Source organism: Coffea arabica, chromosome 6e (assembly GCF_036785885.1).
Source record: "Coffea arabica cultivar ET-39 chromosome 6e, Coffea Arabica ET-39 HiFi, whole genome shotgun sequence".
Lineage (NCBI taxonomy): Eukaryota > Viridiplantae > Streptophyta > Magnoliopsida > Gentianales > Rubiaceae > Coffea > Coffea arabica.
In genome coordinates this window covers 6615946-6629760 of record NC_092321.1, presented here as the reverse complement: position 1 = coordinate 6629760, position 13815 = coordinate 6615946, and the positions used below count along the sequence as shown (strand labels likewise).

At 38.0% G+C, this 13815-nt stretch overlaps 1 protein-coding gene across 4 annotated transcripts; it reads left to right on the top strand.

Moving 5' to 3' along the window:
- The first annotated feature begins 238 nt into the window (after positions 1-238).
- On the top strand, positions 239-13620 carry LOC113697542 (uncharacterized). 4 transcript variants are annotated; one of them, XM_027217204.2, is made up of 20 exons: positions 239-1566; positions 2397-2859; positions 4033-4120; positions 4224-4405; positions 4569-4705; positions 5085-5151; positions 5899-6064; positions 6226-6340; positions 6878-6953; positions 7045-7227; positions 7634-7794; positions 9052-9157; positions 9795-9993; positions 10079-10362; positions 10563-10684; positions 11082-11226; positions 11310-11402; positions 12006-12079; positions 12638-12691; positions 12767-13620. In XM_027217204.2, exons 1-20 carry the CDS (start codon positions 581-583, stop codon positions 13062-13064), a joined length of 3999 nt encoding a protein of 1332 aa, XP_027073005.2. In that variant the 5' UTR covers positions 239-580; the 3' UTR covers positions 13065-13620. The 4 variants fall into 4 exon arrangements, 2 of the variants coding, with proteins under 2 accessions (XP_027073005.2, XP_027073006.2); XR_011816823.1 differs by having other exon boundaries at positions 332-1566; positions 9055-9157; positions 11054-11226; positions 12767-13527; XR_003449892.2 differs by having other exon boundaries at positions 332-1566; positions 11054-11226; positions 12767-13527.
- Positions 13621-13815: the final 195 nt, after the last annotated feature.

The window sequence follows — 13815 nt, the reverse complement described above, 5'->3', positions numbered from 1 at the left end:
AGAAAAGGTGTATAAAATGATTATTTCATATTCAAATTAAAAAAATCATTAATCACTACGTGTGATTGTAATTTTCTAAAGAAAAATTATTACGTTTTTTCGTGGACATATATTTCAATCATCTTTTTATCTCACATATATTAAATCGTTACAACAATTTTTTTTTACAAAAAGTTAAGAAAAAGGCGATCCAAACAAGCCAATACTACTTATTCTTAACCATATTTCAGTTCTTGTGAATTTCATTTATAAAAAAAAAAAAAAAAAACTACTGGCAATACACCTCATGACAGGTCACCTATTCATCCGCACACTGTCCTCCTGCAGCTCTACTCAATTCAACGCTTTTGAACATGCAGATTTGCTCCGGCGAAAATTCTCAGCCACCTCAGAACTCCTCCTCCATCCCCTAGTCACCAGTCGCCAGTCCCCATATTTCAGTAGTAGCTGAAAAAACTAACAAACCCATCATCAATGAACCTCAAGATCTCTCAACACAACTCCCCATCCTTCCAATTCATTCCATTCAAAATTTAGTATCACATCATCTAATACTTCTCTCTCTGATTCAACGAGGATCATGGCATCAATTCCGCGACCCTTAAATGAATCTTGGGATAGCATGCTTCCCGGTCCACCTTCTCGCAACAATGGCGGTGCCGCCGACCTATCTCCCGCCGGTCTCCTTGCTTACGCCGCCGGCAGCTCTGTATCCATTGTGGATACCCATTCTATGCAGTTAGTCGCCACAATTCCTCTCCCTCCTCCATCTACTGCTGCTACCTCTGCTACTCCTTCCCTCTCCCCTTTCGTCACCTCCGTCCGCTGGTCCCCGCAGCCTCTGCCCCACCAGCTCCTCTCCCCAGATTCTCTCAACCACCTCCTTCTCGCCGTCGGTGATCGCCAGGGCCGCATCTCCCTCCTCGATTTCCGCTCTAAATCCACCATCCTTAACTTCGAAACCGATGCTGCTACTTCCAAGCTCGGTATCCAGGACCTTTGCTGGATCCAGACCCGAATTGATTCCTGGATCCTGGCGGCTCTATCCGGACCCTCTCTGCTCTCTCTCTACAGTACCATTTCCGGTCGTTGCTTCTTCAAATATGACGCCTCCCCAGAGTTCTTCTCGTGTATCCGCGGAGACCCTTTCGACCGTCGACATTTCTGTGCATTGGGTCTAAAGGGATTTCTTCTGTCTGGAACAGTTTTAGGGGACACCGAAAACGATGTAGTTGTAAAGGAGCTTCAGATTCGTACGGAGACCTCTGAATTGCAGAGGCTAGAAAGGGATTCCAGTAGCGGTGCAGGGGGGAATGGGGCTCCCGCGTTGGCCGTTTTCCCTACCTATATGGTGAGATTCGCATTTTCATGGCATTGGAAGCATATACTGTATGTGGTGTTTCCGAGGGAGTTGGTGGTTTTTGATTTGCAGTATGAGACAGAATTATCTATGGCTGCATTGCCCAGGGGATGTGGGAAGTTTTTAGATGTCTTGGCAGACTCAAACATGGAAGTGTTTTATTGTGCTCATGTTGATGGTAAAGTGAGTACATGGAGGAGGAAAGGGTAAGTAGTGGACTGAACGTAAATGATTTGGATGTCGATCAATTGTTTTTGATGAGGAAATGGTTTTCATTTTAGTAGTACAACTTTAAAATGCATCAACAATTGAGAGTGGATGTGTTGTTTCCATACTAGTTCTAAGAATATTTGCCGGCTTAGATGAAATGGTCAGCTATTCTGCACGAGCAAGAATGATAGACCAATAAGGTGCCTTCGAGAAATGAAAAAAAATTAAGAATTCCAGATAATTGCATAGAAGCTATACGGACAATTTCTTGTGACGTACTTTTTTAGTCATTAAGCTGCAGTAGTAGAATAGCTAATATTTTCTGTGTCAATATGTGTTTAGAAGTAGAAAAATTGAAAGATCTTGTAGTCCTTCATACTATTTCATCATCTCAATGTGTTAAAAAAATACACTTTGCTTTGGTGAATGGCATTTTGCCGGTAATGCCTGGGTGGTATTTGGGCTTAATTCTGCTTTGATATTTTTTTCTTAACATAGACTTCAGGCCACGCATTGAATGCCTTAGTTCAAGTTAGAGGTAAGCTGCGGGGAAGATTAGGAATAAAGGGAAACTGCTATGAAATTGATTTCTCTGTCAGCTATGAACATTGGCCAGTTAAATTAGCTTCTCGATAGGGTTTGCTCTAATTTAGTATTTTGTTCTTTGTTGTATGTGTTCTATTTATTTTCCTTGTTTGCGGCAACTGAAACCTTTGAATTTCAAATAGTGTCGCTATCTTTGTCATGTATTTGATGAGCTGCACATGTATAATTGAGTTTGCTGGACTTTAGGGAATGTACTTACTTTAATACTATAATATCACAGAGGAGAGCAGGTGCACATCATGTGTATGATGGAAGAATTGATGCCCTCAGTCGGGACACCGGTTCCTTCTCCCTCAATTCTTGCAGTTGTGGTCTCCCAAACAGATTCCACCCTCCAAAATATCAGCAAGCTTTGCTCTGATGTACACAGCTCATTTGCTGTGGATTTTAATAATCCCTTTGATTTTTGTGATGAATCTCTCGTTATCTCAAAGACAAATATGATATCCATATCTGATGATGGCAAAATATGGAAATGGCTCCTAACTGCTGAAGGATTTGGTGATGGATCAACTAATTCAGGCCCTGTCAAAGACAAAGATCTTCTTGAGGCAAATGGTGGGACAGCAGCGCCTTCTGCTGATGATGATCCATTGAATGTGGTTGGCCCATCAAATGATGTCAATAGCCATAGGATTAGTCCATCTAATCCAACTATCAGCCAAGAAGAAGTGTTATTAAAGGTTTGTGTGCAAGTGCACTTCTTTATTCTCTATTATGTACTGCATGCTTGGTTGCACTTTTCTGTTAGAAATCATACCACACTTGGGCACTAGCAGCATGGCTGTTTCACAAAAATAATAGTTGGAATCCCTGATTGGTACTCTATTTATTCCTTGTCCAGTCTATAACCAATAGATTTGAAATGCTGTATGACTTTCTACTTTCTCTGTTCCTGCTTGTACACTTTTGAATTTATGATTTAGGTTCAAATTCCTGTGGTTCTTGTTCTCTAGCTTAAATTTGGGTTGACACCCTCATTCATCACTATCTGCTGCCATTTTTCAATTTAAGTACTAGGTTGAAGGTGACAACTTTGGACATAGTACTGAATGAAGACAAGTTTGTTGCTCATTCAAGGCAAAATGAAAAGGAGCAAATAAAAAGTTTTATAGCTAATGGTGATAAGTGACAAGTTATGTTGCATCTGATGTTGAACTTATGTTTGTTGTTTTGAATTTTTCTATATAATGAGATACGCTAAAAATGAAATCTGCTTCAAGAATTGTGGGATTGTTGTAAAGATATGGAGTGCTAATATGTAATAAAGTATAGTGGTGGACTATAGTTCTGAGAGACATAATAGGCCTGGGTAGCTTTTCTTTAATTGTTTTCGAGTAGTTGTGTTTTCACCTTTAGTTTCTCAAGGTTTTCTGTCATATGGGGATTTTACTTGAACCTGATAGATATTACTTAAACTTAGTTGTGGAGATAGGCTTAGGTTTGATGTCTTCTTTCCTCCTACACTGTGCCCACTCCCACCCTCTTCCCCTTTTTCTTGTGTGTTCCATGTTTTTTCTGTCCGTGTACTCTGGATGGTTAGGGATGATTTTCCAATTGAACGCAGCTGCAGCTAAGTTTTAGTTTTTCTCTGAGTTGTCAGTTTTTGCTTCCTAGGAACTTGTACAGGTCCTATAGGAGTAAATTGCTGGTTTTTACTAGCAAATATTGTGGTTGCGAATTAATTGCCTCTTTTGAGCATTTTCTTGTCTGTTTGTAGATATACATTGTTGGCATCTAAAAGGTTATGCAATAGCGTGATGTTAGATTCATGCCTAACGAAGAAAGTGTTGTGTTACTTCTTGTAAAATTCTTTTGATGATCCCTATAACTTATAAAGTCAAACATTAATGCAGATTAACCTAGTTGGACAGCTTCATCTCCTTTCTTCAACTGTTACCATGCTTGCTGTGCCATCCCCTTCCTTAACAGCCACTTTGGCACGTAAGTAATTTCTTTAGTTTATTATGTCAGTAAGTTTTTACAGTCAGTTTTTTCCAGTTGTCACTTTTCTCCTGGAATAACTGAACTGATACAATTTATGAAGGTGGTGGAAACCTTCCTGCTGTGGCTGTTCCACTTGTTGCTTTGGGAACCCAAAGTGGTTCTATTGAGGTCATTGATGTCTCCGCAAATGCTGTAGCTGCTAGTTTTTCTGTTCATAACAGTGTGGTTAGGGGATTGCGATGGCTTGGAAATTCTAGGCTGGTATCCTTCTCTTATATCCAGGTATGAAGTATCATGATGGAGGCTTGTTTTAATGGCTTTGGAAGATATTGTATTCGTTATTTGGTAGTTCAGATTTCATATGTTCTTTCATTCTAATTGGTTTACGGCAATCAGTTCTCATAATTTTCCTTTACTGGTTGTATATGATGATTTCTGGACTCAGGGGACAGAAAAAACTGGAGGCTTTATTAACAAGCTTGTTGTGACTTGTGTTAGAAGTGGCCTTAATCGAACATTCCGAGTGATGCAAAAGCCAGAGCGTGCACCTATAAGAGCTCTAAGGGCATCTTCTTCTGGAAGGTTTTCTTCAGACTTGGATTCCCTGCATTTTCATTGGAAAGCAGTTTTCAGCATTTTCATTAGACATTGAAAAATTCTCTTGGCATTAATTTGTTTTGACTCAATCATTCAACTGAGTTCTAGAGGATTTTTTCAACATCTATTGAATGTATTATTTTTTCTTAAATTCCTTACAACCTGTAAGTTACTTTCCTTTAAGTTGCTGGCATTAGAACATGTGATATGGTATTTCATTTGGTTGCAGAATGATATGAAACACGTGTTGCCAAAGTAAACTTGTGCAGCTACTACTTTTGCTGTTTGAATTGGAGCATGTTTTTGTGTACCAATAGCATATGGGATCTTTTAGTAGTAAGTCAAATTTCTTCTTTCCTTTTAGGTATCTATTAATATTGTTTCGTGATGCACCTGTGGAGGTTTGGGCAATGACTAAGACTCCAATTATGGTAAATTGGCCTGTTCCTTTTCCCTGTGGATGTTTATCATTTCTCTCTAACAGTTTTACTACACTCCTATTGTGTTGGCTTATGTCCTGAAGATATTTCAAAATGTCATAGTAAAAGGAGTAAAATTTGCTATCTGGAATGTTTGAATTTCTTTTTTTTTTTTTTTAATTTAATGAATAAGATAGTTATGCATGTCAAAACATATCAGATACATGTCTTTGTCGAGTTCAATTTTTGTGGAAGAAAATAGAATCTGGATGGTAGGAGTGTTTATTTGGTGTTATGTCTATTCCATTGTTCATTTTACTCTTTAAGAGTCCACCTTTATTTATCAGGTTTGAAAGTTAAATATTCTATACTATACTCTGTTTTTCTGGGTTTTCCTTTCAAACCAGTTTTATTCTTGAATGAAGAGAACTGCTTCCGAATTTTCCAATGGGACTAGATTAGCATAACCTTTTCGTATGATACTGCTGTGGACATTACTAATGTAACCGACTGAATGAAGAGAAAATACATTCTGCTTACAAGTGAGGTGTAGGGAATGGCTTACATGACTTCAGAAGGTTTTGCTGCAAGAAGCATCCTTATCTTCAATGAAGAAATGATTACCTCTATAGGATGCTCAGAACTCCATAATGGCCTAGTTGTGTTTCTGATACAAGCGCTGACATTTCAACCTTGCTTGATTAATAGTTCACCATTTTGCTTTGGACTTGATCACATTCATTTCATCCCATAATGCAGCTGAGGTCATTAGCTCTTCCATTTACTGTAGTGGAATGGACACTTCCAACAGTTCCGAGGCCAACTCAGAATGGACCATCAAAGTCCTCGTCAGTATCATCCAAAGACCAGGCAGCTATCCTGCCAGCTGGGACATCTTCCCCTATGGCATCTTCTGCAGAATCCAGTGAGCTTCTAAAGTTCTGATGTTGTTGGATGTATGCTGTAGTTATTTATATTTGGATTCTTGGGTTGTCTTCTTAGTTCACATAGTATGCGAGAAGTGTTTCACTGGTTATCCTCTTAGCTTCCTTCATCATCCATGACGAATTTGCATTTTGGTTGCAGAGGGAGCATCTGCAGATGGCGCTCAAGATGAATTTTCAGAAAGTTTTGCTTTCGCTTTGGTAAACGGTGCACTTGGTGTTTTTGAGGTTCATGGCCGAAGGATCCGAGACTTTAGGTTTGGTCCTCCCTGCATTTCCACAAGATTTATATCTTCCGTGAAAGATAACTGTGAAACTTATAAGTACATAACCAGGAATGCAAGTAACTTTAATAATGAAAAGAACAGATTGTTTAAATTGAGTTTTCTTTAATGATTACATCCTTGTAACTAAAAGCAAACAGCCTCCAGATTAACTCCAAGAGAAGCGAGTCTAGTCTCCCTTTCGCTTCACAAGGATCATGATCAAATGAACACACATTTAGAATCTCAATATATAATCTGCATTCGATTGTAAGAGCAATGGTAAAATAAAAGTGAAATGCGTCACCATTAGCTTCTCAAAGCATTTGGATGGGAACTGCATGTATCTGATTAGGTTTCAAGGTATATAGCCTGTGTATACATGAAACAAGAAACTGCTGTGTTTCCTTCTTGTTATCTTTTGTTGTCAATGATTTGGTATATGCTGTCCATTTTTCAAATGAAATATCAATATTTATGTGGTTTTTAGTACCTTATCCTTTACCTTATTGGACTTTGACTTCTTTCCAGACCAAAGTGGCCTACTTCTACATTTGTGACATCTGATGGGTTGATTACAGCAATGGCATATCGCCTGCCTCATGTTGTGAGTATCTACTTTGGTTTACCAGAAAAATCTGGCTGATTTATGGTAAATATTGAGTACTATTGGAAGAAGTGATGTATTTATTTCTCAGGTCATGGGGGACAGGTCAGGAAACATTCGTTGGTGGGATGTGACTACTGGCCAGTCATCGTCATTTAACACTCACAGGGAAGGAATTCGCAGGATTAAGTTTTCACCTGTTGTTCTTGGAGATCGTAGCCGAGGACGTATTGCTGTTCTCTTTTATGACAACACATTTTCTGTATTTGACCTTGTAAGCAAGATGGTTTAGAATGGTTAAGTTTTGTGAATTGAAGCATTTATACGTGAATGCTTAGCTGCCATATTTGATGATGAACTATATTCAGTTTATCAGGTTTTATGTGTTGGCTATCTCTAGTTACTCATGGAGCAACCTGTACTTTCACCATTAGCAGAGATGATGAATGCATTTATGCAATTTGTTGGCATTTAGCCTATTCCAACCATGGAGAATAAATTGCTTCTCTATGTTTGTAAAACATTTTCCTTAAATTTGCAACTTTGCCATATTTAATCAACTTAACTAGTCTCTCTTTTATAATGCTGTTCCGAGAGGAAAAAAAAAAAACTAGTCTCTTTTATGTTCAGTTTATTTCTTCAATGATTCTAAACTTAATAATTTGCGTTTCTTGTCTCAGGATTCACCTGATCCATTAGCCAATTCCCTTCTACAACCTCAATTTCCTGGAACACTAGTTTTGGAACTGGACTGGTTGCCTGTGCGGATTGAGAAGAATGATCCGCTAGTATTGTGCATTGCTGGAGCCGATAGCAGCTTCCGCCTTGTGGAAGTTAAATTGTATGTGCCGTAACTCCTTCAAGTTTCTTTTTGGGTTTTTCATGTTTTAGCCAATGAGGCCTAAGTCTAGTAGCTAAAGTTGAGACCTTGGGACATAGAGGTCCTGGGTTCCCTCCCCTGCTAGAAAAAAAATTAAAAGAAAAGGTTATTTATGTTTCAATATCATGTGTTTACTGAGCACCTTTAGCTTATCTCATTAGACAGGACAGGAATTTGAATTAGACTTAGAATTCTTTGTATCCAATATTTTTGAGTTGTTCTTAAACTCTTGAACTTTTTGTTTTGCCTGTGACTCAATATTTTGACCCACTAAATTTTTTACTTCTGTGTCAAATTACGGAATAAGAGATTTCACAAAAAAAAACCCTAATAAGAGAATTCTATCTAATTTCTGGTTTGAACTGAATTCTATCCAACTTATGGTTTGAACTTTGAAGCAGCATCTTGATGAGATATTTGATGTGAGATGCAGCCTTATACGTATCTGTAATTGGAATTAGCTTAATGGTTTTGTAATAGGAACTCAGTTTTGGTCAAATTCTATTCAGGGAGAGAGAGAGATGTTAAAAAAAGGGGTTCTAGTCAATCCATCTTCCTGCTGTAACCTCTAACAACCAAGTCTTGGTCTGGATGTAGATCAAACTATGACCAGTGTGTGTATAATACTCATCATGTCAAATTGAACTTGGTCTAAAACTGGTCTGAGCACTTACCAGCCAAATATACATGAAGTTATGCTGCTCTTTAATCTGAAACATCTTGAACACTATTCTTGATATCTAAACCACTTATCTTGCTAATAAGCATTTTTGAACAATAAAGCTTAAAGCTTTAAGTTGCTGTCTTAGTTGTTGGATATCCTTGATTTTGTCTGTTTTAGGTTTATCCTCATCTATTTTGTTTTACAGATTTAAATGGGTCATGTAGGCATAATTTGTTTTGCAATATAGTAATTTGATGAATGTTGAGAAGACATTCTTCATGAAGATAAGGACCTAAGCATGCTGTGGAGGGAATTTAATCATTTTTGGTTTTATGTTATTGCTTATTTTCTGAAATCCACGTCTTGAATGCCACCTTCTGGCACCATTCTTGTAGAACTTGCGCACAATCAAGGTTCAGGAGCAATTTTGTTCCAAGATATTGTAATCTTGTATCTTTCATGTTTGGCTTTTCTATGATCATTTAGAAGTCAAATCCTTTGCAAGTTTATGAACTCAAGCACTATATTTTATGATATTTCTCTTGTTGATGCAGAAGTGACAGAAAAGTGGGCTATGAATCCCAGAATCGAAGTATTAAAGAAAGATTCCGTCCTGTCCCTCTTTGTTCACCCATATTGTTACCTACACCACATGCCCTAGTAAGTTTACGTCTTCTTTAATTATTCTCATGACATACTAATTTGGTGTAAGTTATTCCTAGACCGTATCAGTCAATAGATTCCTCCTGGTTTAAGCTTTATTAAATGAAAAATGTGGAGTATATGTAGTATTTGAAGTGTGCAGGAAATAGCCATTCTTCTAATTTTCGTGGCATTTGTCTTGAGGCAGACTTTTGTCAATTTGCAATTTCATGGTTCAGGGGTGATTTTTTAAATGTGAAGGGTTTGCATTTAGTAAACAGTTATACCCAATTGCAATGTGAAGTATTCAGACACTCAGATTTCTTTTTCTTCTTTTCTGGGGAATGCTATTATCCTAGTCCGCATACAAAGAGCATCTTCGACATCTGATGCCTACTTTTTAGGAAATGTAGTTTGAGTGTTGTTGTAATCATCAGTTCGGCACTTATCCTATCTGTAAAAGGCACATGTAGTTTAGAGATTCGCAGACATATGTTTGGTAACCATCTTCATGGTTGCATGTTTGTCCCTTCCTCCTGGGTTGTGAGTGATCCTATAGTTGGGTGAAAACCTTCATGGTTCTATACATTTTGTACAGCTGGCAACAGTCAATACTGGTAGAGGAATTGTTTCAGTTTCTTGTTCATTTTTGCAGGCATTGAGGATGATCTTGCAATTGGGTGTAAAACCCTCATGGTTTAATGCATTTTATTCAACCATGGAAAATGCAGATTACCATGTTCAAACTCCGTCAACTACAGATCTCCGTAGCTATATGATGGATTCACCTCGTGTAGGTGACTCTGTAGTGCCAGAGATGCTCCTAAAGGTGTTGGAGCCTTACCGTAAAGAAGGTTTTTTCTAATTTAAGGCAATCGGTTTTTGGGTGTTTGGTGCTGTTTCCTTGTCATACATATTTCTAAAATTTTTTTGCTTTAGGCTGCATACTTGATGATGAGAGGGCAAGATTATATGCTAGTGTAGTCAACAAAGGTTCTGCACTGCGGTTTGCTTTTGCTGCTGCAATCTTTGGCGATTTCATGGAAGCACTTTTCTGGCTGCAACTTCCCAATGCCCTTAACCACTTGATGAATAAATTGGTAAAAAAGTCTCCAACAAGAGTCCCAGTACCATCCTCGACTTCGACTGTGGAGCTCGATGACGAATCAATGCTCAGCAGGATATCCTCAAAAGGGAAGCCAGTACCTGGAGATGTAGGAAAGGTTAGTTATTTATTGTGTATAGATGTTAACACAAATTTTTCTTAGACCATTTAGATTCCTGCAAGTTCTACTCCAACTATTCTGAGCAATGGGATCCATGTTAGTCTTTTGGAATAGTGTATACTGTACTTACTGTAACTACTGTACCCATCAGTTCCATGTGAAGTTTATTAACCCTTAGGTGGCTATTTTCTTGGCAGACAAAAGGTCAACTAAGGTTGATGGCTTTTGAACAACAAGAATTGTGGGATAGTGCTAGTGAGCGTATCCCTTGGCATGAGAAATTGGATGGCGAAGAGGCCATTCAGAACCGAGTACATGAGTGAGTTTTCTACCTCATATTCTTCTTTTACAGAAGTATTTCTTTTTTCTGCTTGATACTTTCTTCTGGATTACATTATGATCCATTGACGGCTTAAAGATAAGCAATGTGAATTCGTGTGTACCTAACTCTAAAATTATCCTATCTGGTTGTGATTCCAAATTTTTTGTGTTTTGCTTGTCAATTATTGGATCAAACATCAGATATTTATGTATGGTATGAAATATGGGTCGACAAATATGATTGATAACTTTTTTTTCAATATGTTAACTTCTTTTTTCACGTATAGTGCCCCTTAGATCAGAAGTAAGCATTACAAACATATATGTTGAAAATTCAAGATGATCAGTTGTTCTTTTTGCTTAGCAGCTATATATTTGATGTTGGTAATTCACAGACTCGTCTCAATTGGCAACCTAGAAGCTGCTGTCAGTTTGTTGCTTTCCACTTCTCCTGAGAGTTCTTACTTCTATCCAAATGCTCTGCGTGCTATTGCTCTTTCATCTGCAGTGTCAAGATCTTTGCTTGAGCTGGCTTTAAAGGTATTTGTCACATTGAGCTGTTCTAGTTTTGAGCATAAAACTTGCAGTTCTTTGTGACATCTGATTTTGCTATTCACTTAAAGGTTGTTGCAGCAAATATGGTCAGAACAGACAGGTCATTGTCCGGAATGCATTTGCTTTGTGCTGTTGGAAGGTATCAGGAAGCTTGTTCCCAGGTAGTGTTCTGCCTTGTGTGGCTGTGGCATCTATGGTCAAATTTTCCTTTACTAATGAAGTCATGGGTTAAACCATCTACTGTTCCATTACAGGGTACAATTATTCTGTTTTTAGTTGGGTTAAGTTTTCTCAGTATGCAGGAGAGTGGGATTTAGTTTGCTAATGCTGAAAAACAAAAGTAAAGGTTAAATTAATACATATTCCGTGGCTTAGAAAAGTAGGACTTACAGATATGAGTACATGTGATTGTAGATACTATGATCTATAGAACCAAAACAAATATAAACACCAATATATACCCAAGAAGCTCAGCATTGGCCAATCAGGTGCAATTATTGCCAAGTAGGAAATGGAATGTGAAATTATGTAGAGAATGATAAAATTATCATAGGGTGGCTGAAAAGGAGGATGTTTCGGATGACATTTGATTGGCATGAGCTTGTTCATGGAGTTTGCGATATTAATCTATTTATCTCGTTAAGTCAAGCAGATGAATGTGATGAGTTGATTCATTGCTGCTGCTTCTCTATGGAGACACAGTTATTTCAGTCCAATGGGTGACTAATGGTTGACAAGGATGCATCTTCACTTCTCTTTTGCAGCTACAAGATGCTGGGTGCTGGACTGATGCTGCAACACTAGCTGCAACACATTTGAAAGGGTCTGATTATGCAAGGTTGACTATATTTCAACCCAAAATTTTGTGAAAATCTTATTGAGCTCATATGTTTTACAATAAGGAGTTTTTAGAAGGTTTTGCTTATGAATGGCATTATACTTGTATACAAGCTTGAGAGTGCACAGTAGTTCAAATCCAGACATCAAATTTTCTGCCCAGATCCATTCATAGAGTGAAAAAGTTGAACTAAATTTGTTATTTCTTGTATGTAATTTCCTCTAATAATGTTCGAAGATTTGCTACAATAGTGGATGTTTTGATTACATTTCTGACCTGGATAAAACTCTATAGTGCCTCATTTGTTTTCTAGTCACCAATCTCACATATTTGCCAAAGACCAAATCTTATTTGGTATTTCTGTCTCTCTTCATAATTACCTGAAGATGGTGTATGTGCTATTTTTATTGCAATGCATCAAATGTTTATTGATCCATAAGCTGTTTGTTTCAAGACTAAGCTAAAAAAGGTAATTGATAATGATGGGATTTTGTTTGGCTGTTTTCTGTTGGCTGCCAAAATGACAAGATGTTCATCATCTATACTTTAATCATCCAGGGTTCTGCAGAGGTGGGCTGAACATGTTCTGCGTGCTGAACATAAAATTTGGAGGTAACACCCTTTTGTGTCTCTTCCGTTTCAAAAAATTCTCTATGTATGTAGTAATATTTATCTTGACTTGTGCAGGGCTCTGATTTTGTACGTTTCAGCTGGTTCATTGCAAGATGCACTTGCAGCACTTCGCGAGGCACAACAACCGGACACAGCTGCCATGTTCATTCTTGCATGCCGCGAAATTCATGCTGATTTCATATCCAGCTTGGGTTCAGATGAAGAATCCAGTTCTTTGATGAAGGATAAATTGCCTTACCTGCCAGGATTGAATCCCGAGAATGAAGATGTTCTTGCAGTTGGTGAATATTATGGACAGTATCAAAGAAAACTAGTACATATGTGCATGGATTCACAGCCCTTTTCTGATTGAATGAACTAATCTGGCATCGGTTTTTCTTCATCTCTTGGATGACTGACCAGAAAGATCATATCCCCGGTTAAAAGTTCTTTTGCACGATAAGGTGGTTCAAATCATAGTGCCATTGTGCTGGCTCCACTCAAGCCGGAGATTGCAAAATCTCAGCCAACAGATCAAAGATATTGTGTGCGCTTTACTGAAAATTTCACCTGAATTATGGGAGTCGTTCTCAAGCAGATTCATTGGTTTCACCAACAAAAATCATTGGTTTGGTTAAGAGGGCATTATTGTTCTAGCCCTGCAGCCAAGAGCATTCATCTGTACCATAAAAGCAAGTGCCTGTATGCCAAAGGATGTAATTATTCCGGTTAGGTTGTCAGAGAGGATGTAATTTTTTTACCGACACTTTGTGAATACTTTTAAATCTATCAAGTCATACCACCGAGTTTGAACCGCGCATACAATTGTATCAAAATTTTACTGTGATCGGCAGTATGGTAACCCCTGAATGAAAGGTCCTATACTGCTGCATCTTAGTTTTACATGATCATTATTTTGATTTTTGCCAGTCCGCAAATCACTGCCAATTATTGTTGTAAAACATCATTGTCATATACATACATACGCATATATGTACATGTTTGTGTCTCTATATATATATAATCTTTTACCTGTTGCCTTTGCTCCACGTGGTACCATGGCAGCCGGAATGGTGAACAGTGGAGACATTTATCGAATGGTGAATACATCTGTCCGAGCGTTT

Excerpts from the sequence above, each read along its gene's own strand:
- LOC113697542 (XM_027217204.2), top strand. The coding sequence starts at position 581 with ATGGCATCAATTCCGCGACCCTTAAATGAATCTTGGGATAGCATGCTT. Across the intron at positions 6,341-6,877 it reads CGAAGGATCCGAGACTTTAG|ACCAAAGTGGCCTACTTCTA; the intron begins GTTTGGTCCTCC and ends ACTTCTTTCCAG. Across the intron at positions 7,795-9,051 it reads CGCCTTGTGGAAGTTAAATT|AAGTGACAGAAAAGTGGGCT; the intron begins GTATGTGCCGTA and ends TTGTTGATGCAG.